The following is a 21,593-nucleotide window of genomic DNA, read 5'->3' on the forward strand; positions in this document are numbered from 1 at the left end:
ACAAGCTTGAAACAAAGTCAGAAAAATACTGAGCCCACAAAGTGTTTACGGTGGCTGGGAGCAGTTATGTCTGATTGTCCAGACTGTGACAAGCTGAAGACAACTCCTGGGACCATTATTCACTCTAAATGGATTAGTAACTGTGATCCACTCACCTTTCTCATGGTGTCCTTGACAGCTGGCACGGGAAGTCGGGGAAGGGAAGTCTGGAAACTGTATGTCAGAGGCTTACGGCCAGAGAAGATCTTCACCATCAGCTGTGAGGAGACATGACAATGAAGATCCAGAAATAAATTCACTCAATCTCATTAAGGAGAACTGTACCAGACACAACTCAACCCCAAGCTTAAAGCAACTCAACAGGGAAAGGGGCAACAACTGAGTGACTCAAACAAAGACCCAACCCCATTCCCAACCTAATCCATCCTGCTCAAGACATAATCCATACCATCCCAGACCCGGACCAATCTATCCTGACCCAAATACCAGATCCAACCCATCCCACCCCTGACCCACACCCAATCCATCCCCATTCCCAACCCAATCTCTTGTCCCAGAACCACACTCAATCCATCCCCATTCCCAACCCCGTTCCCAACCCTATCCATCTTGCCCCATACCCACACCCAATCCATCCCCATTCCCAACCCAATCCATCCCCATTCCCAACCCAATCCATCCCACCCCAAACCTGGACCAATCCTTCCCGCCCCAGACCCACACCCAATGCATCCCTATTCCTGACCCAATCCACCTCACCCCAGACCCAGACCCAATCCATTCCCATTCTCAACCCAATCTTTCCCGCCCCAGACCCACACCCAATCCATCCCCATTCCCAACCCTATCTATCCCACCCCTGACCCACACCCAATCCACCCCCATTCCCAACCCTATCCATCCCACCCCTGACCACACCCAATCTATCCCCATTCCCAACCCAATCCTTCTCACCCCAGACCCACATCTAATCCATCCCCATCCCCAACCCAATCCTTCTCGCCCCACACCCTGAGACAATCCATCTCGTCCCAGACTCAGGCCCAATCAATCCCACCTGGACCCAAACCGAAATAATCCCATTCTATACCCAAATCCAAACCGAATTTATTCCACCACAGACCCAAGCATAATCTATCTTATGCCAGACTCAGACACACGATCAATCCATTCCATTCTGAACGAGACCCCAATCTATTCTAGCCCATCCCAACATGAGAAGGTAACATCTTATGCTTCTGGCTTCCCTTACAGAGACTTTAATTAAAGGATTGTGTGTCTGCCAAATAGCTGAGAATAGTCCTAGTACATACCCAACATGAATCTTTTTTCCTCCCATGTCCCTGAGCATCCTGAGCATCTAATCAAGAACCTCTGGAGACATTTCCTTCCCCACTGCTTGGTTGCATCTCCCAGTAACCTCTCCAGATCCCAGAGAGGCATCCCTGGTGCTAGGGGGCTATGGTGCAGACCTTGAACTGTTGTGTAGATACAGGGAAACTAACACCTTCCTTTCCCACGGTTCTGGAATGACATCAGGGTCTTCGGCATGAAGGGTAGGGTGTGGGTGCTATTAACTTACCATCCAGAGCTTGATGTGGCCTGGGGTTTTGCCGTGCGGGATGTACATCCAGCCATGATAGGAAAGCAGCAGCTTTAGTGTCTGGCGCATGGTGAAGACCAAGGTGATCCAGAGTCCCGTCCCGAAGAGCAGACCGCTCAGGATGCTCTCACTCTGGTTGGACAGGTAACCACTGCCAGAGAGGAAAGGTTAATATAGCAACAGATGATACCCAGAAACCTCCAGCGGTAAGCTGAGCTGCTCTAGCACCTACTTGGTAGGCAGGTGGCCCCGGATCTTCTCGATCATTCCCAGAGACGGGTCGACGCGGGCGTACATCGTTGCGATCACAGCCACCACCACGAAGATCCAGCTGGAGGGGCTGGCGGGATAAACCCCTGTCAGGATCCCATTCTACGGAGAAGGATCAACAGATAATTCAGCAAAAGGTGGACCGCACACTAACCAAGGCCTCTCGTGGTCCCAGGACCTCTCAGCTTATTTTACAGACAACTTGATTATTTGAGTGTTCCTGGTACTGCAGCAACATCGTGAACACAGCATGTCTGACTCTGGCCAGATCATCACCAGCCATCGATGCCATTGAGGGGTAAGGTCCTGGGATCAAATCTCCTTGGACTCTCCCCAGTGCATTTATGCCCTTCCTGTAGTGGCCAGAACTGCATACAGTGATCTAAAGTGTCATAAAGATGTGCCCTAATCTCCCAGCTCACACACTCTACACCCCAAACAGTTCCTGCATCACTGGGAGAGCAGTCAGGGGTGTAAATAACCAGTGCTCTAGTGTGGTATAGGTTACCAGTAACTCACTGTGGTGTAGATAACTTGTGCCATTGAGAGGTGTAAGTAACTGGTGCCTCCAGAGCAGTATAAGTAACCATCCCTACTCCAAACACACACCCCCTACCACCCCCTATCCCACACACCTACACACACAGACAGACAGACAGACAGACAGGCAGACAGACAGACAGACAGACAGACAGACAGGCAGACACACACACACTAGCTTTGCCTTCCCTGGATACATGATTGTAGGAGATCTTACTTTGTACCGTCGGAGTCGTTTCTTCCACGAGCGCAGACCGGACAAGTAGACTTGTTTCAGCGCCTCATGGCTCAGCTGCAAGTCAATGCCATCCGGGGTGACGGTGAACTGAAATGCTACAGCCTGGTGAGCCTCTGCCATCTGGAGTTGTCAGCCCTGAAGGAGACACAGACGTCTGGTGAATAGGCTCTCCCATCCCTTGGACAAACAGTAAGAGGCAGCAGCCAGCCACTTCTTGGAATCACCCCTGCACGGGTTCAAGAACCCACAAACACTCTCTCCTATATTGCACTATTTATTGACATTGGTAACTTACCGTAGGTTTTACTGACCTTGGAAAGCATCCTATCTGGATGCACAATGGTTTGGTGTGGCAACTACTCTGTCCGTCAGCACACAAAACTGCAAAGGGTTGTGAGCTCAGCTTAGCATGTCAGAGGAACCACCCGTCCTCAAACTCCAACCCACCTCGTGAAAACTGCCGACCCTACCACCTGAACATTCTCTCTTCTCCACCTTCCATCAGGCACAAGATTCAAAAGCATATTCTAGAAGGCTCAAGGACAGTTTCTAAATCACTGTAAGAAGACTATTAAATGGGTCTTTAGTACAATAAGATAGTCCCTTGACCCCACAATCTACCTTATGATCTTGCACCTTATTGATAACCTACACTGTAATGAATACCTACACAACTTCACTCTCTCTGTAGCTGTTACTGTTATTGTTTTACCTTGTTTTCACCTCAATGTGCTGTGCAATGATCTGATCTGTATGAACAGAACACAACAGGCTTTTCAGTGCAATAATAATCCAATACCTCCACAATATCACACTGCACTGTTGCCGCACAACACATTTCACGAGACATATCAATGATAATAGGCATAATTCTGATTTGGAGAAGGCAGGGTAGGGGGTGCCGAAGAGGCAAGAGTAAACAGTGGTCTCCGGTCCTTCTCCAATGCTTGCAAACACAAGCAGCCAGGAGCTCAGCAGTGGGACACAAGGTACTGCTGTAGCGGTAGTTGGCATAGTATAGTCAAGGAAACAGACAAAGTTCTTTGTCACAAGGATAGAGTACCCCAAAGGCTGTGCTGCCTGCCTGGTGCCCGGGTTCAGGACATCTTATCTGACCTGCAGAGGAATTTGCAATGGGAAGGGAAAGTTCCAGTTATCGTGGTCCATGTGGGTATCAACGACGTAGGTAGAATAAGGAAAGAGGTTCTGTTGACGGAATTTGAGCAGCTATCAAAAAGCAGAACCAAAAATGTGGTAATCTCTGGATTACTACCTGAGCCACATGCAAATTGGCACAGGGTCAAGAAGATTAGAGAGTTTAAATGTGTAGCTCAAGGATTGGTGTGGGAGAAATGGGCTTGAGTTCATGGGAAATTGGCACCATTATTGGGGAAGGAGGGAACTGTTCCATTGGGATAGGCTCTACCTGAAATGTGATGGGGCCTGGATCCTGGTGAATCACATAACTAGGGCTGTGGATAGGGCTTTAAACTAAATAGTGCTGGCGGGGGGTGGGGTTCCAACAGATTGGAGACATGGATAAAGTAAAAGAGAAACACGTGGATAAAGATAAAAGCAAAAGTTAAAAAAGAGAAAAGCAAGGGTGAGTACAGAAAAATCGAGTGCATAAGAGATAAAAATGACTAGATTTTAAAGGCACAATGAGTGTAAGGGCTCTTTATCTGAATGCCCGTAGCATTCGTAACAAGGCCAGTGAACTTGTGGCATAAATTAGTATAAAGGGGTATGATTTAGTGGCCATTACAGAAACATGGTTGCAGGATATCAGGTAATACGGAAGGATAGGCAGGAAGGTAAGGGAGATGGGGTAGCGCTGTTAATTAAGGATGAGATCAGGTCGATAGTGAGAGACGATATAAGTTCTAGGGAACAGAAAGTTGAATCCATCTGGGTAGAGATTAGGAATAGAAAAGGGGCAAAGAAATCGCAGGTGGGAGTCAACTATAGGCCACCAAATAATAACATTACAATGGTACAGGCAATAATCCAAGAAATATCTGAGGCAAGAAAGAATGGAGCAGCATTTTTTGTGGGGAATTTTAATTTGCGCACAGTTTGGGTGAATCAAGTTCATTGAGGGAGTCTTGAGGAGGCCTTCATAGAATGCATACATGGTAGATTTCTTGAACAACATGTTACTGAACCTACAAGGGAACGTGTTATCTTAGATCTGGTCCTGTGCAATGAGACAGGTAAAATTAGCAATCTTGTAGTTCGGGATCCTCTTGGAAAGAGGGATCATGGTATGACTGAATTTCTCATACAAATGAAGGGTGCAATAGTTCAATCTAAAACTAATGTATTATGCTTAAACTTGGGAGACTACAGTGGGATGAGGAAGGAGTTGCATAGGGTAGTCTGGGAACACAGGTGGGATGGTTGAGGAACAGTGGAAGACTTTCAAAGAAATTTTTCACAGTGCTCAACAAAAGTATATTCCAGTTAAAAGCAAGGACAATAAGGGTGGGGAGAGCCAGCCATGGATAACTAAGGAAATAAAAGAAGGCATCAAACTAAAAGCTCATGCATACAAAGTCGCCAAGAGTAGTGGGAAATTAGAAGATCAGGAAAACTTTAAAAAGCAGCAAAGTATCAGCAGTAAAGAAAGGGATGATAGATTATGAAAATAAACTAGCACAAAATATAAAAGTGGATAGTTGGGTGATGAGGAAATGGCCAAGGCTTTGAATCACTATTTTGTGTTGGTCTTCATAATGGAGAACACGTCTAACATGCCAAAGAGAGGAGATGATATGGATGCGATGGGAGGTGAGGACCCCAATACAATAGCTATCACTAAAGAGGTAATGCTGATCAAACTTGTGGGCCTAAAGTTAGGCAAATCCTCTGGTCCCAACAGAATGCATCCCAGGGTACTGAAAGAAATAGCAAAGGTTATAGTCGAGGCTTTGGAACTTACCAAAATTCTCTGGACTCTAGGCAAGTCCCGGCAGATTGGAAGAAGGCAAATGTCACGTCACTGTTCCAAGAAGGATGTAGGCAAAAGGCAGCTAACTATAGGCCAGTTAGTTTAACATCTGTCTAATATGCCAAAGAATGACGTTCGCCGAAATGAGAGGTGAGGACCTCGATAAAATCACTGCTACTAAAGAGATAGTAATGAGCAAACTAGAGGGCCTGAAGGTAGATAAGTCCCCTGGTCCTGATGGGATGCATCCCAGGGTGCTGAGGGAATTGGCGGAGGTTAGAGTAGGTGCGTTGGTAATCATTTACCAAAACTCTCTAGACTCTGGGCAGGTCCCGGCAGGTTGGAAGACAGCAAATGTCACGCCACTTTTTACAAAAGGATGTAGGCAAAAGACGGGCAACTATAGACCAGTTAGCTTAACATCTGTAGTCGGGAAAATGCTTGAAGCTGTCATTAAGAAAGAAATAGCCAAACATTTAGAAAGGAGGGGTTCCATTAGACAGATGCAGCATGGATTCAGAAAGGGCAGGTCCTGTTTGACAAACTTACTGGAGTTCTTTGAGAACATAATGAGTGCAGTGGATAGAGGGGAACAGGTGGATGTCGTATACTTGGATTTCCAGAAGGAGTTCGATAAGGTGCAGTGCAAGAGACTTATGAATAAGATACGGATGCATGGAATCAGAGGAAGTGTATTGGATGGATAATGGATGGGTTAACCAATAGAAGGCAGAGAGTTGGTATAAATGGGTGTTTCTCCGGTTGGCAGTCGGTGGTGGTGAGTGGAGTGCTGTAGGGGTTAGTGCTGGGCCCACAGCTGTTTATCATTTCCATTGATGACTTGGAAGAGGGGACTAGGTGTAGCATAGCAAAATTTGCTGATGACACTAAACTGAGTGGAAAAGCACATTGTACAGAGATGTGGAGAGTCTGCAGAGGGATATAGATAGGTTAAGTGAGTGGGCCAAGGTCTGGCAGATGAAATATATAGTCATAGTCATACTTTATTGACCCCGGGGGAAATTGGTTTTCGTTACAGTTGCACCATAAATAATTAAATAGTAATAAAACCATAAATAGTTAAATAGTAATATGTAAATTATGCCAGTAAATTATGAAATAAGTCCAGGACCAGCCTATTGGCTCAGAGTGACTGACCCTCCAAAGGAGGAGTTGTAAAGTTTGATGGCCACATGCAGGAATGACTTCCTATGGCGCTCTGTGTCACATCTCGGTGGAATGAGTCTCTGGCTGAATGTACTCCTGTGCCCAACCAGTACATTATGTAGTGGATAGGAGACATTGTCCAAGATGGCATGCAACTTGGACAGCATCCTCTTTTCAGACACCACCGTCAGAGAGTCCAGTTCCATCCCCACAACATCACTGGCCTTACGAATGAGTTTGTTGATTCTGTTGGTGCCTGTCACCCTCAGCCTGCTGCCCCAGCACACAACAGCAAACATGATAGCACTGGCCACCACAGACTCGTAAAACATCCTCAGCATTGTCCGGCAGATGTTAAAGGACCTCAGTCTCCTCAGGAAATAGAGACGGCTCTGACCCTTCTTGTAGACAGCCTCAGTGTTCTTTGACCAGTCCAGTTTATTGTCAATTCGTATCCCCAGGTATTTGTAATCCTCCACCATGTCCACATTGACCCCCTGGATGGAAACAGGGGTCATCGGTACCCTTAGCTCTCCTCAGGTCTACCACCAGCTCCCTAGTCTTTTTCACATTAAGCTACAGATAATTCTGGTCACATCATGTGACAAAGTTTCCTACCGTAGCCCTGTACTCAGTCTCATCTCCCTTGCTGATGCATCCAACTATGGCAGAGTCATATGGCAATGTTGGTAAATGCGAGATCATCCACTTTGGAAGGAATAATAAAAGAGCAGATTATTATTTAAATAGTGAAAGATTACAGCATGCTGTTGTGCAGAGGGGCTTGGGAGTGCTTGTTCATGAATAGCAAAAAGTTGGCTTGCAGGTACATCAGGCTATTAAGAAGGCAAACGGAATGTTGGCCTTCATTGCTAGAGGGATTGAATTCAAGAGCAGAGAGGTCATGCTGCAACTATACAGGGTACTGGTGAGGCTGCACCTGGAGTACTGCGTGCAGTTCTGGTCTCCATACTTGAGGAAGAATATACTGGCTTTGGAGGCAGTGCAGAGGAGGTTCACCAGGTTGATTCCAGAGATGAAGGGGTTAACCTATGAAGACAGATTGAGTCGCCTGGGACTGTACTCTCTGGAATTCAGAAGGATGAGAGGAGATCTTACAGAAACATATAAAATTATGAAAGGGATAAATAAGATAGAGACAGGAAAGTTGTTTCCACTGGTAGGTGAGACTAGAACTGGGGACATAGCCTCAAGATTCAGGAGAGTGGATTTAGGATGGAGCTGAGGAGGAGCTGCTTGTCCCAAAGGCGGTGAATCTGTGGAATTCTCTACCCAATGAAGCAGTGTAGGCTACTTCAGTAAACATATTTAAGACAAAGTTGGATAGATTTTTGCATAGTCAGGGAAGTAAGGGTTATGGGGAAAAGGCAGGCAGGTGGGTGGAAATGAGTCCATGGTCAAATCAGCCATAATCTTATCGAGTGATGGAACAGGATCGACGGGCCAGATGGCCGACTCCTACTCCTGTTTCTCATGTCAACAGGATCAGATATCCAGATGCCATTCATTATATTGTGGAAACAAGGGGAGCAAAGAACCTGGAAGTGACAGAGCACAGAGAGCTGGCCAGAGCATTGCACTATACTCAACCTCTACGCTGTTTTGCAATGCTCATCAGAGCTCTAGAATGGGGCAACAGTCACACCCACCCACGTCAGCTACCAACTTGCACAAGTCACACTGCCCATTCTGTGCCCTGCACTTCCCCTCACCTCCCAGCCAGCTCTCCTCTACCTCCCCCCTTAAATTTACTGCCTCACCTTCCTTCCCAGACCTCACAAAATATTTTACTTCTCTTGCTGACAGAACGTAGAAGAGCAGAGTCCAGGAACAGCCATTCAGCCCACAATGCTGTACTGAACGAATTAAACCAGCGGTTAAATGCCTAACAGAGCTAATTCCTTCTGCTCGCATCCCTCCATTCTCTGCTCATTCATGTGCCTAAGAGCATCTTGACGCACCCAGGCAGAATGTTCCAGGCACCCAGCACTCTGTGCTAAAAGCTCCCCTCACACCTCTGGTATTAGACATCTCGATCCTGGGAAAAACATACCGGACATCAACTCTATTCGTGCTTCTCATCATCTTATAAACCTTTATCAGGTCTCCTGTCTATTTTAAATCCCTTCACTGCATTAACTTGGAGTAAGGAGTAACCTCATAACTCAAATCGCCCTCCCTCCCTCCTCCTTCCCCCTCACCTACCAATTGACAGATGTACGCCTCCCCCTCACACCCTTATTCTGGCTTTTGCTCTCTTCCTTTCCAGTCCTGATGAAGGGTCCCAGCCTGAAATATTGACTGTTTATTTCCCTGGACAGATGTTACCTGACCTGCTGAGTTCCTCCAGCCAGCATTTTGTGGGTGTTGCGGAAGATTTCCTGCATCTGCAGAATCTCTTGTTGTCCACTGCTCCCCCTGGCAGTGACAGTCAGATGCTGCTCTGAAGCAAAGGACAATCACTCACACCTCACCTATAGAACATGTCTCTTCCAGGACCCAGAACCAGGTTACAGCAGGGCCTGCATTCAATGTTCTTGGCAGGATATTGGAATATATAGCCTGACAACACTGGCAATTTTTCCTGCCACTGGTGTGGAGACAGTTAAGCATTGACAGGTGGAATGTCAAGTGGCCATAAAAACAGTCCATTTCTTCTCCTTCCCTCTCCTCCCACCCAGAGTGATGATGGCCTCATTCGTCCTCACTTTCTACCCTACCAGCCAACAGATCCACCTGCCTTTAACAAGATGCCACTGACAGGCACGTCTTCCCATCCCCTCTTGGTTTTCTGGAGGGATCTTTTCCTTCACACTCCCTGAAACAGCTCACAATCCCTTTATCTTAGACCCTTCCCCAGGCAAGCACAGAAAAGGCAATAGTTTGTCCTACCGATCGTACCATTTAGATCCCTAACTTATCTTTTCCTCAGGTTTTTCATCTTTCTTCCCCTTTGATTTCCTGATAAAATAGGTCATTTGGCTCATTGTCTGTGGCGCCTTTCAGAACAATCCCATTTCCCTATCCCCAAGACACTCACCAAGACACCAGCTAGTCTCATTTACCCATGTTTGACCATATCCTCGAAACCTCTCCTATCCATGTACCTGCCCTAACGACTTCCTTTGGCAGCTCATTTCATATATGGACCACCTTCTGGATGAAAATGTTGCCCCTCAGGTTTCCATTAAATTTCTCCCTCTTACCCCAGACCCTCCCCTCTAGATCTTGATTCCTCAGCCCTGGGAAAAATACTGTGGGCATTCGCTCTATCTATGCCCTTTGAGATTTTACACACGTCTGTATGACCACCGCTCATTGTCCTAGGCTCTAGTGAACAAAGTCTCAGCCTGATGAACTCCCTTTAGTTTGGTCCCATGAGTCCCAGCCTTCTCAGGGCTGAATACTGAATTCAAGTTAGGTCTTATAATCAGAAGTGGCTGATTCCAATGTGAGGCCAGCAGTGTTTTTCTCTCTCTACTGATGCTGCCTGGCCTGCTGGGTATTTCCAGCATTCTCCTTTAGTTCAGATTTCCAGCATTGGCTGGGTTCTAAATCACACAGTTGCAACACAGTTTTTTTTTCCTCATTTCCCTTTCCCATTTACATCTCCTATTTATAGCTCCTCCAAAGCTAATCATTTGCAAGTTATATGTCTTTCCACTATACTCTTAAGATCATATGACCATATGACCTAGGAGCAGGACCAGCCCATTCAGAATAAGTTTAATATCACCAGCATATGTTGTGAAATTTATTGTTTTATGGCAGCAGCATATTGCAATACATAATAAAAAAGACTAAATTACATTAACAATTATATATATACACACACACACAGACACACACACACACAGATATATACATAAATTAAAGAAGTAGTGGAAAAAAGAGAGGTAAAAAAAACATCTAAGGAAGTGTTCATGGGCTCACTGTCCATTCAGAAATCTGACGACTGAGGGAAAGAAGCTATTCTTGAAATGTTGAGTGTGTGTCTTCAGGCCCCTGTACCACCTCCTTGATGGTAACAATGAGAAGAGGGCGTGTCCTGGGTGAGAGTCCGTAGTGATGGATGCTGCCTTTTTCAGGCATCACCTCTTAAAGGTGTCCTGGACGCGAGGGAGGCTGGTACCTATTATGAAGCTGGCCATATTTACAACTTTCTGCAGCTTTTTCTGATCCTGTGCAGTGGCCCCTTTGTACCAGATGGTGATGCTGATGCATTCCATGGTATATCTGTAGAAGTTTGCAAACGTCTTAGGTTATACACCGATTCTCAAATTTCCAATGAAATTAGGCAGTATCATGCCTTCTTTGTAACTGCATCAATATGCTGGGCCTAGGGTAGATCCTCAAAGGTGTTGACAACCAGGAACTTGAAACCACTCTCCACTTCTTTCTGGACACCAGACCCAACCAGTTCCCCTGCACCAGCACTCTCCTTTGTCTGGCAGAACTAGTCCTCACTCTCAATAATTTCTCCTTTGGTTCCTCCTACTTCCTCCAAACAAAAGGCATAGCCATGGGCATTTGCATGGGTTCCAGCTATGCCTGCCTTTATGTCGGCTACGTGGAACAGTCTATGTTCCAAGCCCACTCACAAAGTTTTCCTCCATTACATCAACAACTGCATTGGTGCTGCTTCTTGCACCCATGCTGAGCTCATCGACTTCATCAACTTTGCTTCAACTTACATCCTGCCCTCAAGTTTACCCGGCCCATTTTCGACACCTTCTTCTCCTTCTCGATCTCTGTCTCTATCTCTGGAGACAGTTTATACACTGATGTCTATTATAAACTCACTGACTCTCACAGCTACCTGGACTATACCTCTTCCCACCCTATCACTTGTAATAGTGCCATCCCCTTCTCTCAATTCCTCTGTCCCTGCCACATCTGCTCTCTTGATGAGGCTTTTCATTCCAGAACTAATGGGATGTCCCCCTTCTTCAAAGGAAGGGCCTTTCCTTCACCCACCATCAATGCTACCCTCACCCGCATCTCTTCCATCTCACACCCACCTGCCCTCATCCCATCCACCCGCCGCCACACCAGGGATAGGGTTCCTCTACCACCCCATCAGCCTCCGCGTCCAGCACACAATTCTCTGTAACATCTACCATCTGCAACGGGATCCCACCACCAAGCACATCTTTCTCTCCCCCACACTTTCTGCTTTCCACAGGGATCACTCCCTAAGCGACTCCCTTGTCCATTCATCCCTCCCCACTGATCTCCCTCCTGGCACTTATCCTTGCAAGCAGAACAAGTGCCACACCTGCCCCTACACCTCCTCCCTCACTACCATTCAGGGCCCTAAACAGTCCTTCCAGGTGAGGCAGCACTTCGCCTGCGAGTCTGCTGGGGTTACATACTGCGTCCAGTGCTCCCAGTGTGGCCTCCTGTGTATTGGTGAGACCCGACGTAGTCTGGGAGACCACTACACTCTGTCCAGCAGGAGTAGTGGAATCTCCCGGTGGCCATCCATTTCAATTCTACTTCCCATTCTGAGTCTGTGCCAGCTCACAAGTTCAATTATGGAGAAAGCACTGCAGTGCCTCTACTTCCTTAGGAGTCATGACATCTAAAACCTTGACAATGTAGTGGAGAGTATATTGACTGGCTGCATCACAGCCTGGTATGCAAACACCAATGCTCTCAAACAGAAAATCCTACAGAAAGTAGTGGATACAGCCCAGTCCATCATGGGTAAAGCTCTCCCCACCACAGAGCACATCACCACTGTTGCAGGAGAGCAGCATCCATCATCAGGGACCCCCACCACCCAGGCCATGCTCTCTTCTCTCTACTGCCATCAGGAAGGTGGTACAGGGCTCACGCCAGGTTCAGGAATAGTTATTGCCCCTCAATCATGAGGCTTTTGAACCAAAGAGGATAACTTCACTCAAAGTTGCTTGCTCCATCATTGAAATGTTCCCACAACCTATGGATTCACTTTCAAGGACTTTTCATCTCATGTTCTCTATATTTATTATTTCTTTTTTGTGTATTTACATGGTTTATTGTCTTTTGGCCACCAGTTAAACACCCAAGTTCATTCATTGATTCTGTTATCGTTATTATACTATTATTGATTTATTAAGTATGCCCACTGGTTGTACTTTAATAATAAATTTACTCTGAACTTCACCCTGTGGTCTTAGACTGTCCCAGTATTGGAAATTTCCTCTCCACATCCACTGTTTTGGTCTTTCAATATTCAGGTTTCAGTGAGATACCCTCATTCTTCCAAACTCCAGAGAGTACATGCCCAGAGCCATCAAATGTTCCTTATGCTCGAACCCTTTCATTCCAGGGATTATCCTCTGGATCCTCTCCAATGCCAGCCCATCCTTTTCTAGATATGGGGCTCAAATGTTTGCATCACAAACTCTCCTGTTCCCCAACCCTATTGCAGATATCACCTGCATTGTCTCTACCTTCCCTGCAACTTAAAACACACTGACTGGAGCTTTTCCAAACTATGATGGAACTCAAACACACTAATTGGAGCTCTTCCAAACTATGATGATATGCTGGCTCTATTCCTCTTTGTAGATACTACCTGGCCTGCTGGTACCTCCAACATTTTCTTTTTTTTTTTTAGTTCCAGATTTGTACACCTACAATTATCTGGGTTTCAATAAATGGTTACATGAGATTTGTTTTGCTTTTTTTCCTTACAGAAAGAGCAGTCCTGAACAGTTTCTCACTTTGTTGAATCACTGCCCACGTTGTACAGGGCTGTATAGTTAATTCTTGGGGGTGTGTGGGGGATAAATAATCTTCTGCAGTTGAAGTGCCCAGACCCATAGTAAAAGCTGTACTGGGTCTGAGGCAGATCAGCTGAGCCAAGTGAGACCAAGTGCCTGTATCTCTTGAACTTAGTGATTTTATCTGATTCCACCACCTCTTCTTGCAGAAAATTCCTGATATTAACCACTCCCTGAAACAAAATTTTCCCTTCAGGTCCCCTTTAAAAGCCTTTCCTCTCAGCTTAAGCCTATGCCTTTTTTTTTGATACTACAGCCAAGGGCAAGAAAGAGTTTGACTATCTACTCTACTTTTGACTTCCAGAAATCTTACATACCTCCAACAGGTCACCGCCTGGCCTGCTTTGTTCCAGGGAAAGCAAGCTAGCCTATCCAGTGTCTTCTCATAACTAAAGCTCTCCAATCCAGGCAATAGCCTGTTGAAAAGCAAAGAAGTGGGTCGACCTTCGCATGTCAGGCAAATTCCTCCAGCATTGAAGAGATGAGAGGAAAGGATGAGGTGGAGGAGTTGGCAGCTTCCATCTATATACCATCTATCCCATTGTATCTGGTCCAACCCATCACCGTTAGCCAGCAGCCTCTTGTATCTCTACTTATCACTTTCCAGCCTCCACCTCCCCACCCCACCACTGGATCTATTTCCCCATTCTCTTATCTGTGTCTACCCATTATCCACCAACCAGTGTCTCCCAACTCCACCCCTCCACCCCTTCATCCTGCTCCGTCTTCTCCATTACCCCCCTCATTACTGGGTTCCACCCATTGACCCCAGCCCCTGCCCCACCTCTTTATACTTGCTACCTCATCTCTATATTCTCAGTCCTGATACAAGGTCTCATCCTGAAACATCGAGCATCCGGCTGCCTCCTGAGGTGCTTCTGTAACCTGGAGCAAATCCAGACTGCAGCTCCTTCCACGCCATCTAGTGAGCCTGTACAGTCCCCGTGTACATCCTAGTTATGTTCCTTTGTAAGGATGTCTCCACCAGGGTTCAGGAAACTCATTATTTTGCTCTTTTTGCGCTGTTTAGATTCTTACTGTAACACAGCAAATTTTTGTACTGTAGTGAATCACTTCTGCAAAACAGCAAATTTCACAACATACGTCACTGATAATAAACCTGAAAAAAAAACAAGTAATAACCCACCTTTTGATTCCTCTTATCTCCCACTTCATTAAATTCTATTTGTTAGGTTTTCACCAACTCACCTGATCTATATATACCCTATTTACAAAGTCACAATGTGCTCATCACAACATGCCATTCCATCTATCATTGGCAAATTTGGAAATACATACATTCAGATCATTGATGTAAACAGTCAATAACTGAGGCCAAGAGCAACCAACAGTACCACTATCTCTGTAGCATTCTTCTTTAAAACCCATTAGGTCCTGATAAGAACATTAAAAAAGGATACCAAAAGTTGTTCCCCTTGTCCTTTCCACACTAGTGACCCAACACCTTACCATCTTTGTTCTTTGCCCAAAATGGGAAACCCAATTACCCTCCTTCAGAGCCCATGTAGACACCATCAACTCCACCATCATGTACCAGTACATTTACAGAAGGCTTCGTATCAGTCACCGAGGCTGGAGACAGGAGGAAGCAGGCTGCAGCCACTGGAAATGGCAGCTGTAGGCAAGTGGGTAAAACCTAACTATAACAATACCGGAGAATCTATTCATCAACAACCACTGAATAGAGCATGAACCATTCTTCACAAATCCGATATTTAGAAGCCATCAACCCAGCTGGATCAAAAACCTTGTGCAAAGATTATATCCCATTGCACAGCATGCTCAGGGGAGCTCCCTCTGTAACTGACCATCTCTCTCACCAATATAAGACTTTCCCAGAGTAGTTTCCTTTTTTGGTGCAGGATCATTTTTCTCTCTGCATGAAATAAATAAAAAGATTAAAAAAAAAACAGAAAATGCTAGAAATACCCAGCAGCTCAGCTAGCATCTGCTGAAAGAGAAAGAGTTAACTTCAGGTTCATGACCCCTACAACAAACATTAACAGTTTCTCTCTTGCTGACTTGTTGGATGTTTCTAGCTTTTTGTTTTCTTCAACATTTTCAGTACCTGCAGGATTTTGTTTTCATTTCTCTGACCAACAGTCCCCCCATCACCTTGAACAGCAATGCTACCAAAACACTGTTCAGTCTGAGGGGCTGGCCCTTTCAAGAAGAGAACATGCCCATATAGAATCAGTTATTGTACCTCAAAGATGCAAGTCTAACTTCCATTTATCTGGAACCATTTTCTGGGTGAGACTTGTCTTTGGCCCATGCTCTTCAGACTATGAACTCTGTTCTGCTTGGCAACTATCTGAATTTACTGCTGGATTTCCTGTTGTTTATCAGTTCCAAAGTCCATGGTGTGTTGGATGTATGGAAGCAACCTGCCTGTGTACTCGCTTGCCCTACACCATGTCACCATCCTCCAACCAGTGACTAAAGTCTCTCGCTACACTTGTACTGAAAAGATGAAAATTGTGCAACTGGTTTGTTGCAGCCAATAACTCACATGCAGCCTGTAACCATGATCTCTCCCCTCAGAGATTATCTCATCGAGCAGAGACAAATAAAACTTTCACAGAGTCAAACTGGGGGATAAACCAGAAAGATTCCCTTAGCTTTACTTGCTGAGGCTGTGGTGAGTCAGTCAGTCCGGGCCCTTGGGGCTGATTCTCTAATCATAGAGAAGTGATAAAGAACCGGTAGCAAGTGGGAACCCAAGGCCAAAAGGCAGCTAGCTTGGAGAGAACCTTTGCTGATGGATGGGAGAGGGGGATCTGAGCTGAGAGAGGAGCCATAGAAGTGAACGTGGAATGCTCTCATTCAACACCCATGAAGTCAGGACTGACTGTAAGTTGTGGAAGTGCAGAACCAGGGGGCTTCTGTGGTGCAGTTCTGTCCACAGTTTGCCAGATGGGTTGAAGAAGAGTGGGGGGCTGATTCAATAGCAGTTATGGAAAGCCGGTGGGGAGGGTAACTTAAGACAATGAGATTAATTAGGCTGAAGCCTCTTCCTCTCTGCGTGGAGAATTATATACCACCTGCTGCTAGCCAGGAGCCCATCATAAACTGCCCCACCTAAAGCAGATCCTGTCAGTGTGATCATAGTGAAATCCTGCATGTGCTGCAATGGAATTTCAAAGCCCACTATTGCAGTGCCGAGTTGCTGTTCCCATGCGGCGAAGAGATGGGCCTTTGACATGACTATTAAAACTTCACAACTTTTCAGCCCAACTTATCCATGTTAGACCATATGACGCAGGAGCAGAATTAGGCCATTCATCCCATCGAGTCTGCTCCACCATTCCATCGTGGCTGATCCCGGATCCCACTCAATCCCATACACCTGCCTTCTCACCATATCCCTTTGATGCCCTGACCGATCAGGAAATGATCAACTTCCGTCTTAAATACACACCGGGACTTGGCCTCCACTGCAGTCTGTGGCAGAGCATTCCACAGATTCACTACTCTCGGGCTAAAACAATTGCTCCTTACCTTTGTTCTGAAAGGTCACCCCCCCCCCTCCATTTTCGAGGCTATGCCCTCCAGTTCTAGATACCCCCACAACAGGAAACATCCTCTCCACATCCACCCTATCTCATCCTTTCAACATATGGTAGATTTCAATGAGGTCCCCTTGCATTCTTCTAAATTCCAGTGAGTACAGGCCCAAAGCTGCCAAACGCTCCTCATATGTTAACCCCTTCATTCCCAGAATCATCCTCGTGAACCTCCTCTGGACTCTCTCCAATGACAACACATCCTTTCTGAGATACGGGGCCCAAAACTGTTGACAATACTCCAAGTACGGCCTGACTAGTGTTTTATAAAAGCTCAGCATTATCTCCCTGCTTTTATATTTTATATCGCTTTTATAGCTATATGGACAGGAAAGGAATGGAGGGTTATGGGCTGAGTGCAGGTCGATGGGACTAGGTATTTGGCACGGACTAGAAGGGCCAAGATGGCCTGTTTCTATGCTGTAATTGTTATATGGTCATTATATGATTATTCCATTCCCTTTGAAATAAATGTCAACATTATATTTGCCTTCTTTACCACAGATTCAACTTGTGAATTAACCTTCTGGGAATCTGGCGCAAGGAATCCCAAGTCCCTCTGTACCTCTGTTGTTTGAACCTTCTCCTCATTTAGATAATAGTTCTCACTATTGTTCCTTTTGCCAAAATGCATTATCATACATTTCTGAACACTATTCCATCTGCCACTTTTTTCCTATTCTTCCAATTTGTCCAAGTCCTGCTGCAATCACATTGCTTCCTCAGCACTACCTACCCCTCCACCTATCTTCATATCATTCGCAAACTTTGCCACAAAGCCATCAATCCCATTATCCACATCACTGACAAAACAATGTGAAAAGCAGTGGTCCCAATACTGACCCCTGAGGAACACCACTAGTCACTGGCAGCCAACCAGAAAAGGTCTCCTTCATTCCCATTCACTGTCTCCTGCCGTCAGCCATTCTGTTATCCATGCCAGTATCTTTCTTATAACGCCATAGGATTTTACCTTGTTAAGCAGCCTCATGCGTGGCACCTTATCAAACGCCTTCTGAAAATCCCAGTAAATGACATCCATTGCCTCTCCTTTGTCCACCCTGCTTGTTACTTTCTCAAAGAACTCCAACAGATTTGTCAGGCAAGATTTCCCTTCACAAAAACTATGCTGACTTTGACCTATTTTATTATTAGTCTCCAAGTACCCCAAAACCTTGTCCTCAATAATAGACTCCAACACTTTCCCAACCACTGAGGTTAGGCCTATAATTTCCTTTCTTTTGCCTTCCTCCCTTCTTAAAGGGTGGATGACATTTGCAATTTTTCAGTCCTCTGGCACCATGCCAGACTCAAGTGATTCTGGAAAAATCATGACCAATGCATCTGTTATCTCTTCAGCAGCCTCTCTCAAGACTCTGGGATGTAGTCCATCTGGCCTAGATGACTTAAACACCTCAAGACCTTTCAGTTTGCATAGCACATTTTCCTTTGTAGTGTTGGTTGACAAAGAGCTCCCCAGCCTATCCTGACCTCCTAGTGCAGGGTCCTCAGTTCTTCAGGTCATGACCCTTCAGGCACCCACCCAGTAGAGTTCAAATGTGACTCTCTGGGTGAGAAGCACTCTACCTCATCTTCCCCACAACCCTTCCATATTGTTTTAAATTTCACTCCTCTGTGAGGTGGTTTCCTTTTGACTCTGTCCAACAATTCTGCGATAATCTTATGCACTATTCATATTTTGTAATATGTAGTGATTTTGGTCTTGTACTATACTCGCTGCCACACAAAATAAAACAAATTTCACGATAAATGTCAGTGATAATAAACCTGAATCTGATTCGTTCCACTTCTCTTCCCCAGCCCCCGCTCTTCTAGAGAAGATAGAACACAGATTATAGCACAGGAAAAGGCCCTTCGGCCCAATGTCTGTGACAACCATGATGCCAATTCAAACCACACATGGTCTATGCCCTGTTCATGTTCTGACTAAGTGCCTCTTAATCATTGCTAAAATATGCCCAGCTTATTCTATTGTTCCTCACGACTACAATTTTCCAGGATTATATTGCGCAATCACATCTTTCCTGTGGTGGACAACCAGTTCTGTGCAAATTCTCAAGCTGTGTAATTTCTCTGTCTTTCTGTGCCTATTTATAGAATTCTGTTCTGAACTCTACTTATGGATTTGCTTCCTCCTCTGTTTTTGGCTATGCATTCCAGAATTTAGCAAAATGTTAAATTAAACATTTTTCTCATCTTTCACAAGAAGAGATTCTGTAGATGCTGGAAATCTTGAACTATACATACAAAATGCTGAAGGAGCTCAGCAAGTCAGGCAACATCTGTGGAGGGGAATAGTGCTGCTTCCTCTCCCCCAACCTTCTTAATCTGGCTTCTGCCCCTTTGCCTTCCAGTCCTGATGGCCAAAAGGTTGACAGTTCAGTTCCCTCCAGAGATGCTGCCTGTCCTGCTGAGTTTCTCCAGTATTTTCTCATCTTCCCCTCGTTTCAGATGAAACATACAGCACTTTTACAGCATTGGCAGAGCGGATGCTTCTGCTGGTTGGAGTAGCTAGATCAGGGGGAAGCCTCAAAATAAAGTGTCACCCATTTAGGACAAAGATGAGATGCAAGTTCCTCACCCAGAATTCTTCACCCTACAATTGAAGATTGAAAATTTTGGCTTGTTAAAGGAATCGAAGGGATAGAACTAGCGGAGGAAAGTGTGTCTGAGTGCTAATTCTAGCTGCCTAGTTCTCCTCCTTGCATTTCCTACCTGCTCCCAATGAAACTCTGTGCACATGCTCCCTGGCTGCCCCTGCCCTGTCTTCATGACAACCAAATGCAATCATTTCACAATTACTCTCTTGCAACTCAAAATTCTCCCGCCATCCCGTTAGCAACATATCTTATGCAGGTCCCCTCTGAAATGACCGGTGTGTCATTGGCACCCGAACAAATTATTATTAACTTCTAATTTTGGGAATCAACCCCATCAGTCTGAATAATGGGGCAGCAGCAAGGAGCCAAATGGCCTATTAACCTTCTGTTTCTTTCATTAACAAGATCGGGACTGGAGGAACAGGTTCCAGCTCCAACGCAGTTTGTGATTTTACACAGAAAGTGGCAAATTTAAAGGTGAACAACAAACAACAAAGGTGACTGGATTTGCTGTAATCTGAACTGAGTGTTGTTTATTGCTGCACAGCTCAACTCAGGCCAGCAAAGTCCTTACTGCTCCACCCAGCCAATGTCATCATTACTTGCCTCAGAAAGTAGGTGAAAAGTCAGGCAGCAGGGCACAGCCTCTGGCTCAGCCAAGCGAAAACAAAAGCACAGACACTTACCAAAGGCTTTGGACTCAGGCTCGGCACAAAGTTTTTCTTTGCATCAATGGAAAATTAGAGCACAGTGACGGAGTTGACAAACACTTTGTTCTCTTTCTCTCTCCCTCTCTCCGGAATTAGTCACTGTTTCTGCCTGTAATTCAAAAGCACAGAAAATGCCTTTTAGGTCTGCCATTCACAGAACAAATCGGACATACCAAAGCTAAATTTCCATCACTGGGCTGAAAGCACGATTGCTCTTTGCAGATGAGGTGAAGGCTCACCGATACGATACTCTCAGCAACTACAACAGGAAGCTCAAAACGTGTTTCCTCTTTTAAACAGAAGTGGCTCACCAAGGGAAGGAAAATATCATGGTAACCACCATCAGTTAGCTTGATCTCAGCCTCGAAATAAGAGTGAAATCAATGAAGGAAACCAATCCACGTCAGACAGGAACGGGGTATGTTGGAAAATTATCGGGTGCCTGGCAGACAGGAATAGAGACATCAACAGAACGCACACAAATCCACTGGATGTCCGAGTGCCAGGAGGAGGGAAAGAGAGGGAGGGACAGAGGTGGGGAGGGGAGAAGAGAGAGAAAGAGAACGGGTGGGGGAGGGGTGAGAGGGAGAGCTGCAGAAAGCGAAAGAGTCAGGAAGGGTGGAGAGAAGGGGAAGGAAGAGAAAACTGTTGGAGAGGGGGAAGGGGAAGAGTAGAAGAGTGGAGGAGAGAAAAAGAAAATGGTGGGAGAGGATGTGAGGGGGAGGGATGGGGGGGTTAGTCGGAGGGGGGCCGGAGGTGGAGGGACAGGGAGGCGAGGGGGAGGAGTGAGAAGAAGAAAGACAAACGACAAGCTGACAGAAATACAAAGGGGAGGGTGCTGTGAGGGAGAGACTGAAACATAGATAGACCTTCGTGCGACAGAGTCGAAGCCCCTGCTCAGTCGCTGTCCCAGCGGTTCACAACTGCGTGTAGCCGGCTTCACATCACTGCTGCTGTGACATAAGTTCAGCATCAGACACCGCCCTCTGCCTGAGCAGCTCCGCTGGACCACCAACCGGCCTCCTGAATTCCCTGATGTCCCATCCCATTCCAGCTCTCCCACCCCACCCCCTTTTCAGTTCCACTGAAAGGATATTGCCCACTGTGAACATA

At 45.9% G+C, this 21,593-nt stretch overlaps 1 protein-coding gene across 5 annotated transcripts in view; it reads right to left on the minus strand.

Moving 5' to 3' along the window:
* Positions 1-21,593, minus strand: part of cpt1ab (carnitine palmitoyltransferase 1Ab (liver)) — a 97,879-nt gene that overhangs the window by 72,378 nt on the left and 3,908 nt on the right. For 2 of the 5 annotated variants that reach the window (XM_072272127.1, XM_072272132.1), the window contains exons 1-6: positions 20,792-21,201; positions 20,457-20,589; positions 2,631-2,786; positions 1,836-1,975; positions 1,583-1,754; positions 156-257 (exon numbers count right to left, since the gene is read on the minus strand). In XM_072272127.1, coding sequence (XP_072128228.1) covers positions 156-257; positions 1,583-1,754; positions 1,836-1,975; positions 2,631-2,771 — 555 coding nt within the window. In that variant the 5' untranslated portion in view covers positions 2,772-2,786; positions 20,457-20,589; positions 20,792-21,201. Of the gene's footprint in view, positions 1-155; positions 258-1,582; positions 1,755-1,835; positions 1,976-2,630; positions 2,787-20,456; positions 20,590-20,719; positions 20,744-20,791; positions 21,202-21,349; positions 21,447-21,593 lie in introns of those variants that run through there. The other 3 variants (XM_072272128.1, XM_072272131.1, XM_072272129.1) reach the window with 3 other exon arrangements.

This window comes from Mobula birostris, chromosome 11 (assembly GCF_030028105.1).
Source record: "Mobula birostris isolate sMobBir1 chromosome 11, sMobBir1.hap1, whole genome shotgun sequence".
In the NCBI taxonomy this organism is placed as follows: Eukaryota; Metazoa; Chordata; class Chondrichthyes; order Myliobatiformes; family Myliobatidae; genus Mobula; species Mobula birostris.